Source organism: Gekko japonicus, unplaced genomic scaffold, assembly GCF_001447785.1.
Source record: "Gekko japonicus isolate JY-2015 unplaced genomic scaffold, Gekko_japonicus_V1.1 scaffold1149, whole genome shotgun sequence".
Taxonomy (NCBI): domain Eukaryota; kingdom Metazoa; phylum Chordata; class Lepidosauria; order Squamata; family Gekkonidae; genus Gekko; species Gekko japonicus.
In genome coordinates, this window is record NW_015167084.1 from 517,264 (window position 1) to 539,678 (window position 22,415).

At 43.5% G+C, this 22,415-nt stretch overlaps 1 protein-coding gene across 1 annotated transcript in view; it reads left to right on the plus strand.

Annotated features, from left to right (window-relative positions):
* The first annotated feature begins 12,150 nt into the window (after window positions 1-12,150).
* Window positions 12,151-22,415, plus strand: part of MTL5 (metallothionein-like 5, testis-specific (tesmin)) — a 40,277-nt gene continuing 30,012 nt past the window's right edge. The window contains exons 1-4 of the mRNA XM_015412831.1: window positions 12,151-12,199; window positions 17,177-17,235; window positions 19,108-19,269; window positions 19,445-19,607. Of these exons, the coding sequence (XP_015268317.1) occupies window positions 12,151-12,199; window positions 17,177-17,235; window positions 19,108-19,269; window positions 19,445-19,607 (433 nt within the window). The remainder of the gene's footprint in view (window positions 12,200-17,176; window positions 17,236-19,107; window positions 19,270-19,444; window positions 19,608-22,415) is intronic.

Consider the following 22,415-nt stretch of genomic DNA (forward strand, 5'->3'; position numbering starts at 1 on the left):
TTATCAATGCCTACTGGGAATGTTTGGGCTGTGTTAGGGTTGTGGTCGCCCTCTCGGGATTTTTGAGATTCTGGAATGATTGTGGTTATTGAGCACTTTAATTGTTTTATTGGTTTTAAATTGTATATGTTGTTTTTAACTGTATTAGAGTATTGATGTTTTATTAGCAAGTTTTTTCTTGCCTTGTTAGCCGCCCTGAGCCCTACGGGGAAGGGCGGGGTATAAATTTAATAATAAATAAATAAATAAATAAATGCAGAGGTAGGCATGAGCACCACATCCCTAGAGTCGGATTCGACTGGCTTTTGAGCAAGGGAAACCTTTACCTTTACCTAATCTCTGACATCCGGAGCTGCAGTGGCTCAAGTGGTTAAGATGCTGAACTGCAGGCTGCGGAAGGTCAGTAGTTCAGCAGTTCCGAGACCCGAGTGTGCCGCATGAGGGAGTGAGCCCTCGCCTCTAATTCCAGCTCCTGCCAACCTAGCAGTTTGAAAGCAAGTGACAGCGTCCTGTGCGCCTTGGTATTTAGTCATGCCGGCCACATGACCACGGAAACGTCTTCGGACAGCGCTGGCTCTTCGGCTCCCCGCAACCCGGACTCGACTGGCTTTCGAGCAAGGGGAACCCTTTACCTTTAATGTTACTTTTGTTGTTTTTCAAATAACAATTTTATTTTATTTTAACACAATAAAAATACAATATTACATGCTTCAGTCAAGGAAGAAATATGGAGTATATGAACAAACAATAGAACTTACTTATCATCCTCTTGGGAGATTGAAAATTTTGGAATATTATGCTATGGATAAAATTTCAGATGCAGCTGTTAACTCCAATACCATATATCCAAAACCTAACCTTCACTTGAAATGGTTACCTTTCCTAGAATATATGTTTAATTCAGAATCCACTAACTTTACTGTTCCTGAGAAATATTTTGATGTTTTTCACCATACGTAGTCCACTTCGTTTTCACGTAAGTTCTATTGTTTGTTCATATACACCATATTTCTTCCTTGACTGAAGCATGTAATATTGTATTTTTATTGTGTTAAAATAAAATTGTTATTTGAAGAAGAAAGAAAAATGTTACTTTTGCTGCAAATCCAAGATGCTCACCTTTCTGTGAGCTGCCAGAGGGCAACACGAGGAGGAGGAGGAGGAGGGAGTCTCAGCGGCGCCCTCTCGCTCTCCGCGCGCCTTCCCAGCTGGCGCTAAGGACGCGCGTGCCGATTTTGCGCGCGCGCCCTGCAGCTCAGTCCTTTCGGCGGGCGGGGCGGGGCGGGGCGGGGAGGGGGGCGGGTATCTCCTGCCCTTTCAGGCCTGCCGCGCGACCGCCCAGTGGTTCCCCACCCCCACCCCCCAAGGGAGACTCCGCAGCGGCCGCCAACGGCTCTTCCGCCGACCGCGACAGGCGTCTCTGGGATGGAAGGGAAACGGCGGGAGTCTGTGGAGGGGGAAGGTGAGGGGGAAAGGGAGGGAAAAGCCCGGGGGCGCTGCAGTGCGCTTGCGTGTGCGTGTAGGGGCAGGGGAGGTGCAGGCGGGCGTCGTGTGTCCTGTGCGTTGAGAGTACACAACACACACCCACACACATACACCTAGCAGCAGTGTTCCCTCTAAGCCGTAGGAGTCCTGTGAGCAGAAATCCTACTTGGTGAGCTCCTGGCATTAAAATTGTGAGCCAGCGATTGGGCTGCTGCATCACTTAGTTGGCTCTCTGGAGCCCCATCCTCCCTGAGCTAAGGCAAAAGTGTGTGAGCCGGAGGCCGAAAAACTGTGAGCTGGCTCACACTGACTCAGCTTAGAGGAAACACTGGTTGTGCGTATGTATTTTTACTCAGGGCTCCGTCGCAAAACAGTTCTTTGAATCTTTGGGTGCACACTGGCTTACCTGGTAGCTGGCATTCAGTCCTGTGGGCAGAAATTCTACTTGGTGAGCTCCTGGCATTAAAATTGTGAGCCAGTGATTGGGCTCCTGCATGAATTAGTTGGCTCTCTGGAGCCCTCCTTCCTGAGCCAAGGCAAAAATGTGTGAGCCGGAGGCCGAAAAACTGTGACCTGGCTCACACTGACTCAGCTTAGAGGGAACACTGGTTGAGTATGTATTTTTACTCATGGCTCCGTCGCAAAACAGTTCTTTGAATCTTTGGGTACACGCTGGCTTACCTGGTAGCTGGCATTCAGCTTATAAACTATCATATCTTTGAAGACTGCGGCTTGAAAATTGCATACAACTGGGAACTCTTTCTTCACTAACTCTTCCCTCACATCAGATTTCACTTGCTAGACAGTGGCAATGCATTTGGTGTCATGAGAATAAGCCATCAGCTCAGAGATGGTTAGTGCACCCAAGCATGGTGTACAGGGCCCTGTGAAGCCAGTATTTTGTTCATGGGACCACTGAGGCAGGGGCCCGGGCCGGCAGTGTTCCCTCTAGGCTGCGTGAATGTGAGCCAGCTCACAGTTTTTTAGCCTCCGGCTCACCCATTTGTTTGGCAGGAGGAGGCTCCAGAGCAGACTCATTGACGGCAGCACGCAATGCTCCCTCTAAGCTGTGGAGTCCTGTGAGCAAAAAGTCTACTTGGTGAGCCGCTGGCATTGAAGTTGCGAGGAAGCAATTTGCCTGCTGCATAACTTAGTTGGCTCTGGAGCCCTCCTTCCTGAGCTAAGGCAAAAATGTGTGAGCTGGAGGCCAAAAAACTGTGAGCTGGCTCACACTAACTCAGCTTAGAGGGGCAGGGATGGATTAAGGCTCACCGGCAGTGTTCCCTCTAGGCTGCGTGAGTGTGAGCCAGCTCACAGTTTTTTAGCCTCCGGCTCACCCATTTTGGGGGGAGGAGGGGGCTCCAGAGCAGACTCATTGAGGGCAGCACTGGCAAAGTTCCCTCTAAGCTGTGGAGTCCTGTGAGCAAAAAGTCTATATAATCACTAGCTTGTATTGGTATAAAATTGGTATAAAATATGAAGATGTTCATGTTACACAAATGTCTTCTGGGGAAGTAGAAACACAGATAATGTTCACCGATACCTAATAGAAGTTGGTGGGTTGTTCTCTTTAGATCAGGGGTTGCCAAACTGTGGCTTGGAAGCCACATGCGGCTCTTTCACACATATTGTGCGGGTCCCAGCAGGCTCACCATCTATTGTTTTCTTTGGTTCTCTCTCTCCCTTCCTTCCTCCCACTCCCTCCCCCATCTATCTGCTTTCTTTGTTTCTCTCTCCCTCACCCCTTCCTTGCTCCCTCCCCATCTATTTCCTTTCTTTCCACCTTTTTCTCTTTTTCTTCCTTCTCCCATCTATTTGCTTTCTCTCCCTTCCTTCCTCCCACTCCCTCCCCCATCTATCTGCTTTCTTTGTTTCTCTCTCCCTCCCCCCTTCCTTGCTCCCTCCCCATCTATTTGCTTTCTTTCCACCTTTCTCTCTTCCTTCCCCCATCTATTTGCTTTCTTTGTTTCTCTCTCTCTTTCCACCTCTCTCTTTCTCTCTCTCTTAGACAAATAAATATAATTGGACAAATAAATATTATTATCAATATCTGTTTTTACTCCTTTTGTTTTTATTTTTGGCATTCTTGTTTAATGTTAATAAAAGGCAAGTTTGCATATTTTTCAATAAAAACACATGTGTAATATTTATTCATGTCTTGCGGCTCTCAAATATCTGACTTTTATTCTATGTGGCTCTTACGTTAAGCAAGTTTGGCCACCCCTGCTTTAGATAGTCCCTAGCCCAATAAATCATTCAGGACCTCAAAGATTTAGAAAAGTCTAACAAGTCCGTAACAATTGCTTTACAAGTAAGCAGGCATGGTAGTAATACTGAAGTAAATATAACCAATAGTGCATTCTCAGATTATTTAAAGCAAAGTGTTGCACTAGTATTTTTTTAAAGCACTTGTACTGTAGAGAGCCAGAGTGGTTAAGAGCAGTGGACTCTAATCTGGAGGACCAGGTTTGATTCCCCACTCCTCCACATGAAGCTAGCTAGGTGGCCTTGGGTCAGTCACAGTTCTCTCAGAGTTCTCTCACCCACCTACCTCACAGGTTGTCCATTGTGGGGAGAGGAAGGAAAGGCAATTGTAAGCCGCTTTGAGACTCCTTTGATTAGAGAAAATAGGGGTATAAAAACCAACTCTTCTTCTATTCACAATTAAAAGTGAAAAGATGAGTGGGTATTTCTCCAGCCTTTCTAAAAGTTTATGTGTGGAATAAGAATATAATTGTATGATTATGTGTATAGATCTAATGGTTGTTTTTTATTCTGAATTTATATGTGTGTGTGATCACGTTTATGTACTCTGATAGACAAATGAGCATATTTTAGGAGTGGGGTTTATGTTGGATGTGTTTTCTTGATTTTTTATTTGTTTATTTTGAAGGAGACTCATCCACCACGATGAAAAATGACTTAGGACAATTAGATATCTCCACAGAGAACAAACACAAACAGATTGAAAGCCTGGTTGTATCTGTGGAAAACCATATAAATAATATGGATAATGGATTTGTAAATGAAATATTTAATCAACAGAAGGTATTTAGTTCTGAAAAGCTTAACATGAAGAGTGATTTAATTAATAAACCAGTTGACAGATTCCACTGCAGTCAAGATACCTGCTTAAGTAATGTGGACAAAACAACAGTTGATCACTTGACATATACTCTTAGAGAAAGTGAAAATGTAGTTGTCGAAGTCAAAATGCAGCCATGTACACAAGATTGTGACGAAGACTTTGGAAAACATCAGAGATTACCAGAACAGACTACTTCTGAAGAATCAACATGTGCTTATTTGCCTCACCTGCAACTGCACTCCTACAATATCCATTTTCCATCTTCCTTAACGACACAGCATAGAAATTCTGTGTTATCTCTTGGTATCAACTCTTCTGACGAAGCAGTCAATACAAATGTCGAAATGATACCAGTAAGATTGTCTAAATTAATACATGCTTTTTAATTGTATTAGATAAAAATTAACCAAATGAGTACTGTGTTTTTACAGTATGAAGGATATAGTAATATACTGTTGATTCTAACTAAATTCACTTTTCAAAACATGGGTGGAAAATAGGAGTAATATTTCTTAACTGGCAAACACATTTTGCAGGTCCAGTTTCTTAATTAGAGAGAAAATTTATAAAGCCTGGGCCTCTTCCAACACTGATCCATGTGCAAAAGTAGGCTTCTCTGTGGCTCTGTTATCGTGCATGTATTCATGCGACTTTTGTTGGAGTCTACCCAAAAACCTGGGAGTTTTGATTCGTGAACTCTTGCTACATCTTTTACTGGATGCCATGCCGCTGTTTTTGTTCTCAGCATCTGGTATTCAGAGATGCATTGATTCTGAACGTGGAGGTTCCATTTCATTACCATTTATATATGATTGATAGGTAGAATTTTATTGTCTGAGGCCAAAGGCCGTAACAGTATAACGATAGCTGCCCAAGCAGTAATAAATATTACAGTAAAAACACAACAAGGTTGAAAACAATGTTAAAATTGTCAGGACCAGGACATAGTGGAGAATACAGCATGTTGAACATCAGGGCAGAATTTTGCACGAATCTTCTTGGCAGCCAATGCATTCAATGACATCATGTATGTGACATGATCATCATCAGATAACAGGTGGATGATTGTGTCTGCCACTGAATGTGAGGCTAGCCTGGCTAAAATGGCTGCAAGGAACTTGGCCCTGGGAACCAAGTAAAGGTCACAAAACAGGACATAATAGGGTTGCCAAGTGTACTTACCCTTGCCGGCGGGGGAGCCTTGCTGGGCTCTGGGAGCTCTCCAAGGACGCGCGCGCTTTGCGCACGCGCGCCACCAGCATGTCACAGGAAGTGTGATCTGGGCCACGCCCCCCACGTGAGCAATGTGGCTGCGTCACCTCCAGTGACGCAGCTTCGGGGGGCGGAGTTCCCCCCGGGGCCCGATTCCGTCGCGGCGGAAATCGGGCCTCCAAAGCAGGGGTTTCCCCGCCCCCACTTGGCAGACCTAGGACATAATGAGGGAGATTCTCTGATTCCAGGGCTCCACAGATACATACTCACTGAGCAACTAGTGTGTGCTATTAACAGCCAACTAACATGGTGATTGTCATTGTTTGAAATCTGAGGACTGTAAAGCCTTCTCTAAGTTTCTGGAAGGTAATGCTGGAGAAGTAGGAAGCTCTGGTGTGATCCCATTTGAGCATTTTAAACCATGGAGAAAATTTAGAACTGATAATAGGTCCCCAGTCTAAGGCAGCATCTATATTGAATATCAGATCCCGAGTTTTGAACCCATCCAGAGGAAAACTCGGGGGGGGGGGTCAATAGGTATTGGGGTAATGGTAGAAAAGCCTGTGATAGCTGGCAACCCAAGAGGTATCTTTCTGGAGCTGGATAAAGCACTGCTTAGAAAGGTGACTAGAAGGAGAATTCTTCAGCTTTCTTCTGTAATTAATTAATTAAGTCAGTGTAGGCACGAGTCCTAATGGGAGGTAAGCCAGATTCAGCTCTCAGCAGGGCAGCTGGAGTGCCCTGGGGCAGGATCGAAATTCTCTTTAGAAAGGAGTTTTGGGTTATCTCCAGGCTAGCGATCGTGTTGTCATCCCGGCCCAGATCTCAGCCCCATAAAGGAGTTGGGTGATGATTTTACTCTAGAACAATCTCAAGGCAGGGTCTGTCAAGAAGCCACCTTTTGAACCATAAAACGTAGGGATAGCCCCAGTCGATCTTGCAGCTGAGGCCTTCGTTATCTCCAGATGAGCCTTCCAGGAGAAATTTTCAGAAAATGTTACCCCAAGGTATTTAAAACTGCAGCACTGATCTATTGGGATGTTATCTAATTGCCACCAGAATTTACGGGGCTTCTCTCCAAAAACCATAATCTTAGTCCCGCTTGCGGGGAGGGCAAGGTATAAAGACAATAGTAGTAGTAGTAGTAGTAGTAGTAGTAGTAGTAATAATACTCTTAGAATAATTGATACACAGAGATTCTTCTTTGCAGAAGCTGCTAAACCCGTTCAGCGTTTATATTAGGTCAACTTCTGTGAGAGACAGTGGAACCATATCATCAGCATACAGAAGAACAGATACTTTCCTTTGGCAATTGAAGGTGGAATAAACTCTGGGCCTGTCAGTCTCGCCACTATGTCATTGAGGTAGAGGTTGAAGAGCAGGGGAGCTAGAATACACTCCTGTTTTGCCCCTCTGAGGATTGGGAACTCAGTGATCCAGAGGTTGCCCACTCTTCTTTTAGCTCATTATTTTAGCTGCTAGATTGCGATGGAGTTCTCATAGCAAAACCAGTAGCCACTTATCGATGTATTAACCAAAGTCAAAAGCAGCTTTCAAGTTCACAAAAGCCACAAACAGATGTTTGGTAAGGCTCCTCGTGCATTTTTAGGGCAAGATGGTATAAGATCAGGCAGTGATCAATTGTATTTTGCCCTTTTCTGAAGCCTGCAGTTCTATGATTTATGTTGCTCTGGACAGATGATTTGGTTGGAGGCTTCCCAGTCCTCCTGCTTACCTAAGAGATATTTGCTGTACAGTTTGGAGACTATATCCAGCAAGCTAATTGGGTGATCATTGCTGGCAACTCGTTTATCCCCATTTTTATATAATGGGACCACAATGCTGCATTTCCACCCTAAGAGAGGACCCCTGTTGTGTTGATCTGGGTGAATAGTTTGGCCAAAAATTGGGGCTCACCAGTCAGGGAAGTATTTGAATAGTTCTGGGGGGGATCATGTCCTTTCTTGGGGCCTTACCAAAAGAAATAGAGGAGATCAAACCTATATATACATGCATGCATGCATGCATATGTACCGTATGTATGTATATATAGGTTGTATGTATGTGTGTATATGTAATAAACGAGTTAACAGGGTATTTGTATACCTTGGCTTTTTCTCCAATGGGGACCCAACATGGCTGACATCATTTTCCTGTCCTCCATTTTATCTCCACTACAAACCTGTGAAGTAGGTTAGGCTGAGGGCGTGTGACTGACCCAAGGCCACCCAGCAAGCTTCCTTGGCAGAGCTGAGATTTAAACCTGGGTCACTGAGATCCTAGTCCAGCACTCTAACTACTATTCCAAACTGGGTGTGGTGACATGTCAGGGTGAAATGAATGACTTCCGTTGGCAGAGCTGGAGTGGAACAGACAGGAGAAGGTTTGAGTGAGGGGAATATAGATAGGAGTACCCTTAAAGGGTAAGTGGGACACCACATTCCCACTTTTGAAGAAAGTAGTCCTCCCACATCTGAAAGTACTTTTGCAATGAAGAAAATGAGCATGAAATAATGGAGGTGAGGTAAATTGTTGATTTTTTCCCACCTTTTAATTGATTCCCAGATGTAGCTTGCTTCATTTATTCTGTCTGTTAGATTAATGAAGAGGTGGTATTATTGTGTTTTTGGGTTTTTTTGTTATTTGCTTTTGTTTGGCATTATTATTTTATCTAATCTGCTGCCCAATCTTATACATTTTGGAAGCTTTGTAACAAATGAATTAATATTTGCTCTAATTTCTCTAGATAAATTTTAATTCCACAAACACAATAAGTTTAAATGTATTCTGTTTCAAACAGAGCTGTGGCATGAACATGAAAGCATCTTATACAGTTTGGCTTTTAATAAGGCAGACATCCATAAAGCTGACTAAAGGAAATAATTGCTCCTTTGTTATTTTATTAAATCATGTAAATATTTTAACTTCTTATGGCTCCGGTCACATGGGCAGGAAAATGCGGGGGGGAAGCGTAGCTGTTAGCCCCGGGGCAAAATAATGTGCGGTTGCGCGAGCAGACGTCTCCTGGAGGTCCCGGAAAAGTCCCGTGTATAGGGGGGAGGTGCTGATCACACGACCATGCGGCAAAGAAGCGGCTGAAACGGACTACATGTCCCAGAAGGGCACTCGGTGGGAGGAGAAGGGAGAAAGGGACCTGGCCAAGGGGTGGGGAAGAGGGAGCTTGCGTCCTGACAATGAAACCGAAAGGCAGGTCCCCCGGAGGGGGGGGTCGCCGCTCTGGGCGACTCTGAGCTGCCTTCTGTGTGGCTCCTGGGGATGGTTGGACAAGCAGTCGCCTCTTCGCCTTCCTCCAGGGCAAACGGTTTTTTCCCCTGTACACTGAAGTATGCGCATGCTCCGTTGGGTGCTTGTGCGCATCCATGGAGACTTGGGGGAGTTTTTTACGAGGGGACATGGGCGGGCGCCGGATGCCAGAAACGCGATCAGACGCCCGCCCTTGCCCCGCGGTTTCCGGAAACTAGTACCTCCAAGGTACTAGTTTTTTGCTGCGTGTATTCGCCAGGAAGCCTCGGGTGACCCACGGAGCGCTATGCTTCCCAGATGTGCCGGTGAGATCGCGCCCGGAAAATCCGCCTATCTTCCGTCTCTGTAGCGTGGCTAATGTTCCGTGTGACCGCAGCCTATATAAACCAAATACTTTTTACAATATACATAAAAGCTTAATATCAGGTTTGAAAAATATGCTTGCTTTCTCCAGGTACTGACGCCATCATTCACTTCAGCTGCAGGTGCAAATAATTGTGTTTCTTGTGACCAAATTAAGGAAATTATGAGTTGTTCTGTATCATCACAAGTCCTACCAGGTTGCTGTGGGGGTAAGTGAATTTGAAAAAAATCCTCTTTGCTTCTGTTATTTTTGGCCTCCTTTTGCTCCAGATAAGACTGTTAACTCCATGAGCAGGTATGCTTCTGAACAATGCAGTGCTTAGTAGAAGCTAGCATGGATTTGTCAAGAACAAATCCTGCCAGACTAATTTTATTTGTCTGTATGTTTGTTTGTGTGTTTTAATTGGGTTACTAGCCAGGTGGATTTGTTAATCAAATTGCTGGTCAGGTGGATTCCGTTCTGGTTAGAGAGCCATACTTATTTATTTATTTATTTGATTGATTGATTTTTATCCCACCCTTCCGGCCTCAGGGCAGTTTACAATAGAATAAAAATTCTCATAATCCATAAAAGACAATTAATTACATTAATACAATTCCTGATAAATAATACAGTAGCATAAAACAATATTAAAATCAGACAATATTCCAGTTTTTACTTTAGCAATTCCAGTTTTTACTTTAGTTCTATTGGTCCGCTTCAGTTGGAGGGGACTAGGACAGGCAATAGTCACAGGGACCAGCAGCTCAGGGCTTCCACCATGGTTGTCAATTGTTATTACTAGCGCTACCGATAGTTGTATTTGTAGTGGTGGTGGTGGCAGCGCCGCCAAAGGCCTGGCGGAAGAGCTCCGTTTTGCAGGCCCTGCAGAACTGTAAAAGGTCCCGCAGGGCCCTGGTCTTCTCTGGGAGCTCATTCCACCAGAGTGGAACCGCCACCGAGAAACCCCTGGCCCTAGTTGTTGCCAACCTGGCCTCCTTAAGACTCGGGAGGGCCAGTCAGTTCTGGGTTCCTGAACGCAGTGCTCTCCGGGGCATATAAGGGGAAAGGCAGTCCCTCAGGTATGCAGGTCCCTGGCCATAAAGGGCTTTAAAGATAAGAACCAGCACCTTGAAGCAAATCTGGTATGCTATAGGCAGCCAGTGCAACTTAAAGCACTTAAAGAGAAGTCATGAAAAGGATTCTATTTCTGGCACTGCACTTTAAGAAAGATGTAGGTAAACTAAAATGCTTTCTAAAGAGGACAACAAAGATGGTTGAGGTTCTAAAAAACAAATCTCCTAGGAAGTATTGAAGAAACTGGTATGTTAAGTGTAGTGAAGAGAAGAATCAAGAGAAATTATTGTGCTCTTCAAATACCTGAAAGAATGTCACTGGTGGACCTCCTGATGGCACTGGTATTTCTGGCCACTGTGTGATACAGAGTGTTGGACTGGATGGGCCTTTGGCCTGATCCAACATTGGCGTCTCTTATGTTCTTATGTTCTTATAGAAGAGGGCAAGGATTTGTTCTATGCAGCTCTAGAGGGTGAGCCTAGAGCTAATAGGATCGTGCTGACTCTGGCCGGTCGCCACAAATACAGTATACTAAGCTAGGTGCAAAGTCCAAACCAAGCCAAGAAACAGTACCAGGGGTCGGAATGCTGGGAGATCAATCAGAGTTCTCAGGAGTGATGAATGGAGGCTGGCAGACGGAACAAGGTCCAAGATTGCACGGTTGCATCTGCACCGAGGCAGGTGAGCATGGCTGCTTATAACCGGAGCCTCCCTTCCCTGGGAGGCAACCTGCAAAGACTCACAGCCCCTAATGTTGCCTTTGCAACAGCCGAAGTCTGGCACTCCTCCTTCTCTCCTGCACCTCCAGATGCTGGCGTGCCCTGCCTCTGGGACATTCAGGTGAGCTGGGGGGGGGACTCTGGCCTCGAGGTGTCTCCAACTGGGGGTGCTGGGCCAGGCTCTTCCTCCGACTGCACCTCAGGCTCTTCGCCTTGATGCACCTCATGTGCAGATGCTGGAGCCTCTTCTCCCTCAAGTGCTGGCAAAGGTTCCTCTTCTGGGCTGACTCCGGAGGAGGCTGGGTTGCTCCGTGCCTCTTCCTCATCTGAGGAATAGTCAGCCTCAGCTCAGCCAGGACCCATGACAAGGATTAAGTTACAGGATGGGCGATTTAATTAATTGATTTGTTTGTTTGTTTTCATATTTATAGCTTGCCTATCCCGCAAGTGGCCTCAGCGTAGGTAACATCATATCAAACCATACAATAAATTTTAAACACAATAATAAACACTAAACCCGGTGGTTATAGCTCAGAACGAAAATCAACTGGCTGCAAGAGATTCCATGGCCCGTTGGTACTGATGAATAATGGCCGGTTATCAGTGGGTGGGTGACAACAACCTCAGGCAGGCCATACATGGACTTCCGCTGCCTCAGCTGAAGGCGTGCTGGAATAGCTCCATCTTGCAGGCCCTGCAGAATTGAAGAAGATCCCACAGGGCCCTGATCTCAATAGGGAGCATGTTCCACCAGGCAGGGGCCAAAGCCCTGGCCCTGGTCAAGGCAAGATGGGCATCCTTCGGGCCAGGACCACCAGGAGATGTTGATCCATAGAGTGTAACGCTCTTCGAGGCATATACAGGAAGAGGCGGTCCCTCAGACATGTTGGTCCCAGGCCGTGTAAGGCTTTGAAGGTTATTACCGACAACTTGAAGTGAATCCAGAACTCAACCGGTAACCAATGCAGTTAGCGGAGCACATGCTGAACGTGAGCCCGCAGAGGCATCAACGTCAGTAGGTGCACCGCCGTATTTTGCACTAGCTGTAATTTCCAGGTCAGCCTCAAGGGTAAACCTGTGTAGAGCGAATTGCAGTAATGAAGCCTGGAAGTGACCATTGCATGGGTCACCATAGCTAATGTGAGAAAGTTCCTAATGGTAAGAATAGTTTGACTATGAAACCAGTTTCCTGGGGTGAGATAGAGGATGGACTCTCTCTCGTTTGGAATCTTCAGACAGAGGATGGACAGCCATATGTTGTGAATGCCCTAGCTTTAGATTTCCTGCATGGAGTGGGGATTGGCCTAGATAGGCCTACAAAGACCTCTTTCAGTTCTATGATTTTATGTTGTGATTGTATTTTCTTACTGAAGGTCCAAACTTCTATGAATGGAACAAAGCACATGGCAGGCATCTTCATTAATCCCCCTTTCCCTCTAAAAAGTTTGAAAATCCTTGAGAATAACATGGGACGTTATACTGAGGACTGCAGTGGGAAGGATTAATTGGTAGAAATCAACCGCACAAAGTCCTATCTTGTCCCCTGTGCTCTTTAATATCTACATGAAACTGCTGGGTGAAGTCATCTAGAAAGGTGGACTGGGTTATAACTAAGGTTGCCAACCTCCAGGTGGTGGCTAGAGATCTCCTGGGATTAGAAAAAATCTCCAGACAACAGAGATCACCTGAAGAAAATGGTCGATTGAAGGTGGATTCTATGGCATTATACCCCATTGAAGTCCCTCCTCTCCTGAAACCCTACCTGTCTCAGCCTTCACCTCCAAAATCTTCAGGTATTTCCCAACCTGGAGCTGCCAACCCTAGTTGATATTAATCATGGGATAACGCTCAGCTCTATCTCACACTCTCAGATGATACCAAAGAAGCTATAGAAACCCTGAACCATTAGCTAGAGGGAGTTTTGGGGCGGATGCAGGCTAAAAAAATAAAGCTTAATCCCAGCAAGACAGATGGGGTACTGGTGAACAGAAGGTGAACCCCCTCTTCCACAGCTACTTACTTAAATATATTGCTTTAATGGCCAACTGGCCACCAGCAACATCACACTGAAACAACCCTATATTATCCTCTTTTGCATTTAATTACCACCAACAAAAATTTTGCCACTAATATAGCGATCCTATTATCTATATCTGATAGTGACATCTGACTTAGACTTTGTGAAGAGAGATAAAATTCATCAGATAAAAACTGCCATAAATATTTCTTCCTCAAATCCTCCCCAAAACAGCAGAACAGCAAAATATATTCCAAAGTCTCAATATGACCATCACATTTTCTATCTGCATAATGACCCTCAGTAAACATTGATAGAAAGGTGTTTAGCCTAGCCAGCATGGCTCTTTTTGTAGAAAAAGCCCAGCAGGCACTCGTTAGCATAATAGGCCACACCCAACAGCAGGACCTCATTAGCATATTGGGCCACCCCCCTGACAGCACAGCTCATTAGCACATTAGGCCGCCCCCCCATGTTACCAGAAGTGTGGTTATCTAGCCACACCCACCTTTTGCTTGTTATTCTGTTTACCTTGTTTGTTGTCAAAACCCAGGGTCTTTTTTTGTAGCAGGAACTCCTTTGCATATTAGGCCACACACCCCTAATGTAGCCAATCCTAATGAGTTTCTGCTGTTGGGTATGGCCTATTATGCTAATGAGTTCCTCCTGGACGTGACCAACTTGGGAGCCAGACGGAACGCCGTTCCTGTGCGTTCCTGCCCCAAAATAGCCCTGCTAGCCAGCATAGATGTCCTCTTATACTGTGGCACTGTTAAGTTATAAACATATTGTGGAACAAAATCTAAGGGGATTAGGCCATGAGTGCTCTCTTCTATGTACTTCTAAAATCCAGGGATATCACCGCTAACTTGATTTCTTTAATCTCATATGCTTTGTTTAGGTTGAAGCCCAACAACTTAAACTTTTTTTCAATGACCTTTTCCCAAGAGTTCAGTAGCGGATTTTTTCTAATAAGACTTAGGAGCCCCTCGTTAGACATGAGCATGTTACCAATTAACAAAAATTATCTTTGCCACGCTAAAGCTTCCGGAAATTTATGATTTAATTCCGCTCTGAGGGCTACCCCAGAGACACAATTTGGCATGCCTGATATACTATGGAGAAATTGCATTAAAGGTTGGTCAATTGCTTCATCTACCGCATCAATCAAAACCTGAATACCATATAATATCTGGGGAATTACTTTATCATTAAATGCGTTCATTGCTCCAGGTATAAAATTCCCACCCCAGGTATGAAAAAAGTGAATTAGAGCATTACTGGATACTTTTGCTTTATGTTTAATGTTTTTCAGATGTAATTTCCAGTTTAACTTTGTTTGAAATATAATACCCAGATAATTAAATTGTCTAACTTGGTCAGTTTTCTTTCTGTTAATTTGCCATTTATATTCAGGAATATTTCTTGCTTTAGAAAAGACCATGATTTTAGATTTCTGGGTGTTTATAAATAATCCCTCATTTAGACAACATTCAGAGAATGCTTAAGTAATTTACGAAGGCCTACTGGGGAGCAAGAAAGGAGCAGGGTATCATCTGCATATAGCATTAATGGTACTTTGTGATTTGCTAGAGTAGGGCATGCGACAAGTAAGGACCTAAAAAGATAGCTAGATCATTTATATATAGATCAAAAAAAGAGGGGGCAATAAATAACCTTGCCTAATCCCCCTTATTTTGAGGGATTTCTTGTGTTAGCTGTCCTAAAATTCCCATTCAAACTTGGGCCAAGATATTAGAAATAATTGTTAGATTAGCCATAATATCCTTCTGTATACTGAGGTTGGCATGAAGCCAGTTTGGTGTAGTGGTTAAGAGTGGCGGACTCTAATCTGGAGAACCGGATTTGATTCCTCATGCCTCCACATGCAGCTGCTGGGTGACCTTGGGTCAGTCACAGTTTTCTCAGAGCTGTTCTCTCAAGAGCAGCTCTCTCAGAGCTCTCTCCGCTCCACCTACCTCACAGGATGTCTGTTGTGGGGAGGGGGAGGGAAAGGAGATTGTAAACTACTCTGAGTAAAGGGCAACTTATAAATCCAATCTCTTCTTCTCTCTTCTTCTTCTTTACAAAAGTTGGCTTGGCTCACCACATTGAATTGTCCTTAAAAAATTCAGCTGGTCATAAGTCTGGACCCAGAGCCTTACGAAGTTTTACTCCTTTAATTAAACTTGATATTTCTGTAGTAGTAACTAGAGGCCACTCCAGGGCCAGTATATCTGGTACCTTTAAATTAACAATGGGGGTGTGTGTGTGTCAAAAATTGATGAAAATGTTGTTCCCACATGGAAGGAGCATACATACATACATAGACTTTATTGCATTAGCTCAGAGGTGTCGAACTCATTTGTTGTGAGGGCCGGATCTGACATAAATGAGACCTTTTTGGGCCGGGCCATGTGTGTCATAAAATGTAATGCCAGGTAGCAGAGATATAAACTTTATAAAGGACACAAACACAAATGGGTTTTTTTTAACTTAAAATAAAAACATACTTAAAACATTAGCACTCCTGCAATATTTTGTTTATTTAACTGTCTGATAACTGACACCTCTTGCTCTGAATTATTACATCAAAATGTCTGTGCTGTTGCGATCTTGAGTATGCTGTTCAGGTGTGTATCTGTAAGCTGCAAACCTACAATGATGCAACAGCAGCAGAACTGGAAGAAGAAGCAGAAGACAGCCAATTCCACTACGTAGAAGGTAGAAGCCTTCCCGGGAGCCGATCCGGCCCCTGGGTCTCATGTTTGATACCCCGGCATTAGCTCATAGCCTTACAAAATAACACCAAAAATAACAAAAACAATGTCAAGACTATAATACAGCAATCACAATAACAATTAAAACTCTTAATATCCATTACAGTTTCACAAACAACTTTTAAAATCGTATCAGCAGCAACAATTTAAGTTAAAAACAGTAACAATTCAGTCAGTCAGTCAACATAATACATAATACATAAATGTATCCATCGGCCACATTAACAGTAGATGATTTTGGCAAGGCCTTTATCACCCATGCAACAAACTTTGCCATTTGCAGAGTTACCCATTTATTTTTGTTGGCAAACAGTATAATTAATCTGTCATTGTCCGCTCTCCCTGCATATCGTAATAAAATATTCCCAAAATATCTTTCGCATTCTAATGCAAATCTTGGGATGTGGAAGACCACTGGGCCTACATCCTCAATAGGCTTGCTGGTTGCAAGTACAGACATATTCGTTAAATGGGATCCTGTTGTAATGGCGCCTTAGCATCGCCAATTGTAAAGTATCATGGAAGGAGCAGGGGTCATTTCCTGCAGGAGCGCACAGGAGCGGAGCTCCGGCAGTAAAGAGCCCATGCAACAAGCCCCACCCCCTGCTCCCAGCAGCCCTCCGTCAGAGCATGAAGCAGCCAGGTAAGTTGCAGAGCCCCTAAGCCAGAGACTAGCTGGCCTAGTGAGAGAGCCGGCCCTGTTCATATGTAATGTCATTTGTTGCATGCAGCAAGAACTCACTCAAATCCATAATGGACTTTGTGAACTTGAGCTTTTTGGACCATTACAAGAAATGAAATTATTCTCAGTTTTATTTCTGCAAAATAAAATGGATATTTACCAGATATCACTTTATATTTGTGCGTGTATTCCTTTAAAAAAAAAAAGGTTCTTGTTTAGATTCTGTCAAGGTGAGATTAAAGTTTACTATAGGAAAATTTCCCCAGTGAAATGCTTTTTTGACAGGAGAGTTTAGATTTCAATAAGAGGAGCTGGGCTCAAGCAACAGTGACAGTTTCTTCTTCGTCTCCAATATTTCTGAATAAGTCTGGTACAATATACTCAGTATCTAATGAAGAGTGCATTTTCTGTTTGCTAGTTTCTTTCTAGACTCAATCAGTTAAATTTAAGCGAAGGACGGACCTGATATTGTCTGCATATCTTTTGTTCAATTCTGTTTTGTACTGTAGAATCTTGTAACGGTGTTAGCCCTTTACCTCAAGATACTACTGCTTCCTGCGATGAACTTGTAAGTATGCAATTTATCTTTTTGTATTTTATTGAAAAATTATATTTTTGTGTCTCAGAAGAAAAAACTGCTGATGATAAAAATCTGTCTAATGGTGCTTCTGATGTTATTGGGTTTAGATTATGTTGATTGATGATTTTATAATTTGCATGTTTTATGTTGGTTTTTAGTCTGCTTTGAGAAAAGCAGGATAGAGACATCTAAAATTAAATAAGTAAGGGTGCGCAGTCATGTATTATTGGCTGGGCTTTTTTCTGGGGGAATGCACAGAAACACAGTTCTGGAACCTCTTTGACAAAATTCTTTTTAAAATGTTTAAAAGTTTGTGAGTTTTCTGTATACAGATTGAAAACTTCATTTCAGAGTTCCGGCACCTCTTTTTAAAAAAAGGGTGGGGGGAGTCCTGATTACTGGAATCATACAAATGCTCCCTTGATTAAAAAATAAATATGAGTATAATCTTGAAATGAAATTGATTAGATTCAGGGCAAAGAAAATGCATAATTCACACAATGCACAAGAAATTAACAGAATCTGCTGTGAGAAGATGTGGTGCTGGCCACTGGCTTAGGTAGCTTTAAAAGGGGATTTGACGCATTTGTGGAAGACATAGCTACCTACAGCTACTATTAGCCATGATAGTTAAATAGAACCTCTAGAGGCAGACAAAACAAAAGAGGAACGCCATAGCTTTCATGGCTTGCTTGTAGCTTCCTGGCTACCCAGAAAGTTTTTGTTAGGGGGGCCGATAGGGGGCAGTTTAGTACGGTGGAGCTGATTGCATCACAAGGTTGTTGGCTTCAGGGAAATATAGAGGAGGAGAGACATGGCTCGGTAAGAGTCGACAGGTAAAAATGGGGGGAGCAGCACCTGGGGCAGTTAGGAAATAATGAAGAAAGGTCAGGATTTGTGTCTGGGAGTTGTATTCTCTCTGAAAGCACTGTGCATTGCTCCAAAATTAAAGCCTACCACCAGAAGATCCAAAATGTCTGGCAAGCATTGCTGAAGGAGCTGGGAGAGCCCCTCCAAGTTTTACAGACACAACCTGGTTCCGTTGGCTAGCTAGCAGCAGCAGGATAATAACCCCCTGAACAGCCCCTTAACCCCTGGTGCCCACAGGCTATTATCCTTGTGTCCCTTTCCTATACCCCCCCACACCTTTGTAGGCAATCCAAGAGGAGAATAAAGACGGGAACTTCGTCTCACCTCCCAAAGAAGCTCAGGCATTATAATTGCACCAGCAGCAAGCCGAGTGCAGGCTGAGACATGCTTCCCCTCCCCCGGCAAGCCAGGCAGGCATTTCACAGAGAGGGGGAAGGGGGGAGGCATGGCTGTTTGGGGAGGGTGCCGGGAACACATAGGTACCCCCATGTGTATGGGCCTGCTTCCTGGAAGCGTGTGACTAGCCGCTATTGAAAACAGGATGCTGAACTAGATAGCCCCTGGCTTGCAACTAGCAGGACTCTTAAATTCTTGTGAATGAATGCTACTCCTAAAACACAGGAAAAAATACTTGATGGTTATTGAATCTTTAGGATTAATACAGCGGAAAGCTATTAGTGATTCATATGCTTTCTATAATTTGTTAGCACTTCCAATTAACTGCTGCAAGGCATTATGGATTTAATCACAGGATATATATATTGCTTTCAGGTTGTTTGCCATATTTTATTTCTTACTGTTTAGACATATTCATGTAACAAATTTTAGCTGTAACAACAGCAATTTGAATTACCAGTTCTGCCTATCACTTGAGCATAATGGTTGCAGTAAAATTTCTTATTTATGAAACTTTGAATTTTTAAAACTTCCAATTCTTTTAACATTATAATATAATATTACTTTTAAATTATGAAATTTCATATACTCCAGGCAGAAGTGAGAGAAGCAGTTGTCAGCATTATGTCTAATAATTCAGATGAAGTAGTGTGTCAAAGCACAAATGATGGAGAATACAGACGCAGCTTACCGGCTTCACAAAATGCAGGGGAGGAACCCAGCTGTTCACAGAGAAATTATTCCAGTCCTCAAGTGGTAATAATTACTACTTCTTCCTTTCTAAAATGCAAAAATATTAATTATCAGCTTTAGAAATTAATAAGATAACTTTAAGAAAAATAACTATTCCAAATTGAACTTCTTTGCATAAATGATTTAGCTATCTTAAGAATGAGTACTACTGTGAGATAACAATGATTATGCATTTCAGGTTATCTTCCAGCTGAAGGGTGGTACTCATATACTCTGTGTAAACAATACTGACACAATGAAAACAGTTCATTTGGTCCCCCAGTATCAAGAACAGCATAAATACCTTCAGCCAGGTATCAGCATTTTGAAAAATATTAACAGTATGTCAGCTGTCATCTCAAGTATTTATCATATAACTGCATGCTTAAGTTTCTGTATGTAAGTTTTAGGTAAGGACAGATTAACCCGTAGAGTTAGGTAGACAAATTTATATGTTGCGAAGAATGATGAAATCTGTTTAGGCCACAGCATTTTGCGCAATAGAATTTCAAAGCGGGAAGGATTTGGGACCATCTAAATCATTCATGCAGCTCATGAACTGGGGCTCACAACTGGGATATGACGTTACCTTAAGCAGGTCAGACCAGAATGGGATGGTTATCTTTTTTAAAAGAAAGAGAAATCCCAAGAGAAGAAGAAAACTGACAGAGAAGAAATTGAATAAAGAACAGTCTTTCCTGTACTATATAGATAACTAGGAAAAAGGCCCGTTGTGGAAATAAATACAATGACCTCTAGAAAGAGGCTCTGGGTGGGTGCCCCGGCCTTGGACACTCAGTGTCAATTTGCTGTGGCGACCTCAGCAGGGTATAATGACACTGAGTCCACCATTTTCTCCAGAGGAACTGATCTCTGCTACCTCACCTGGAGATTGGCAATGATGGCTCCCCAGAAGGGAATGGTTGGTTTGGAGGGCAGAGTCTGTGGCTTTGTACCTGTCCGAGGTCCCATGCCTCCTGAAACCTCACCCTCTCCAGGCTCCACCCCTCACATCTCCAGGAATTTTCCACCAGGAGTTGGCAACCCTATCTCCTTCCCAGCCAATCATCAACCTACCTTTATTTCCCCCTCACTCTTCATCTTTCCATCCTCCACACACCTGCAGCCTCTCCCGTGCTCTGAAGCCCTGACTGCTACGTCACATTGGCTGTCATAACGGGGCCACCTCAGCAGCATATAAGGTAACAGAGCCCACCATTTTCTCCAGGGGAACTGATCTCTGCCATCTGGAAAGCAGTTGTAATTCTGAGTGATCTCCAGCTCTCACCTGGAGATTGGACACATTTTACCTCAGAACAGCAAACTGTTTAGAATGTTAGAGGCAAAAGCCAATCAAGTCGCATATGCAAACGACCTCTGTGTTCCGAGAAAAAGGCCAATGAGGCTGCATATGCAAATGTCCTCTGTGTTCTGACTGGCTATAGGGGGGAGGGGAACAGCAAACTGTTGGAGGTGAGACTCAAGCAATGCAGCCAGTGGATAGGGACAGATTTTGAGTGACACACCAGGGCGCCAACCAATTCCGGAGAGTGTGGAATGTTCTAGAGAAGTGCCACCACCATTCGGCTTTTATATATAAGGGAGATCCCTGCATCCTTAAATTTGTATGGTTAAAAATATTTTATCACTGGTTTTATATTATCATAAAATGCCTTGAGCACCTTTGATCAAAAAGATGGTTTGGGTTTATAATAAGCAAACAGAGATTATATGTACAGCATTAAATGATACACAGATGAAGAAATATGCTGGGAGGGGGGGGGAAGTATAGCTCTGTTGCTCTTTCTAAAAAATAATTTTGAAAGTGCATAACAGTATGGGGCAGCACAGAAGGGGATGGATAGTCTCCCCCCCCCCAAGTCATAGCCAACATGGTGATACCATGGGGGTTTCAAAGCAAGGGACATTCAGAGGTGGTTTGCCATTGCCTACCTCTGTGTAACAGGCCTAGACTTCCTTGGTGTTCTTCCATTCAAATATTAACCAGGGCTCGCTCTGTCTGGCTTCCAAGATTGGATGAGTCTACACCAGCATGGGCTGTCCAGGTCAGCGTGGACAGTCAATAAGGACTTATTTTCCTTTCGCTTGAAATGTAAATACAAAACGGTGTGAGCGTGTAAGGAGATGTATCATCACTGATAAAATTGAGCCTGTCTGTATTGAGCCTGAAGTGTCCTTGCAAAAGGACTGAGCTTAGGGGTGCATAACAATAGATCGCTAGGATCCTAGAATGGACCAGTAGGGAGACAGGGATCCTAGAGTAAACCAATTGGGAAACAATAGAGTGTTAATAGCCTATCGTTGGGAGTGGTGTGTGTTTTGGGTGTAACCCTTTTTCAGGCATAAATACCTGGCTTCGGCCAGGGATAGCCGGTCTTCTTTCTCTTGCTGAATCACTAATAAACTATGAGTTGATCACTTCTGCGCGTCTGAACCCAGTATATTTTAATCCTCTTCCTTTCCCTTTCTACCAAGAGATACACAGAAGGTGATATATATTCTTCTATACCAATTCTTCATCTAGACCTAGCTCAATGGTTTGGTAACAAATGAGCCTTTGTGACACTAAGAGATGTTTGTGCAGAAGAGCCCTTTGGAAGGTTGCAGTTACTCAGAGTATCCACCTGATGTCACTGATTTCAAACTATAAAAGCATCAGATGAGGCTGTGTGTGTGTGTGTGTATAATTCAACTTAATTTAAAAAAAACACCAGTCTAGTATACTGATAGCAGTTCAGTAAGATTTTGTTTCTCAATGGGAATGTCATGAATTATTCACCTGGATAGAAATTTTGCACTGCCCTGTCCTGTTGTAGCCCCATCTTCATTATCAGACCCCTTTTCTTTTTGGTTTTAGTTTTTAAAACAATAGTGGTCCTTGTACCCATGCACCCAGGTGTCATCTAACGTCTTTTAAAAATAAAGTAAACCTAGGTCTTTTGCACTTATGGAACAAGTTCTTCCCTTTCACGGAGGGGGAAACAGTTTGCAGAATAATGCATCTGATAGTTGCACAAACTTAGGGGGGGCGGGGAGGAAACCCTTCCAACTGCCATTTATCAAGTTCATGTGGAAGGGGAAATGTGTAAACATAAGTATCGAGAGATCTAAGAAAAATTGGTTTGGCCAAAGCTTTAGAAGGTTGATCC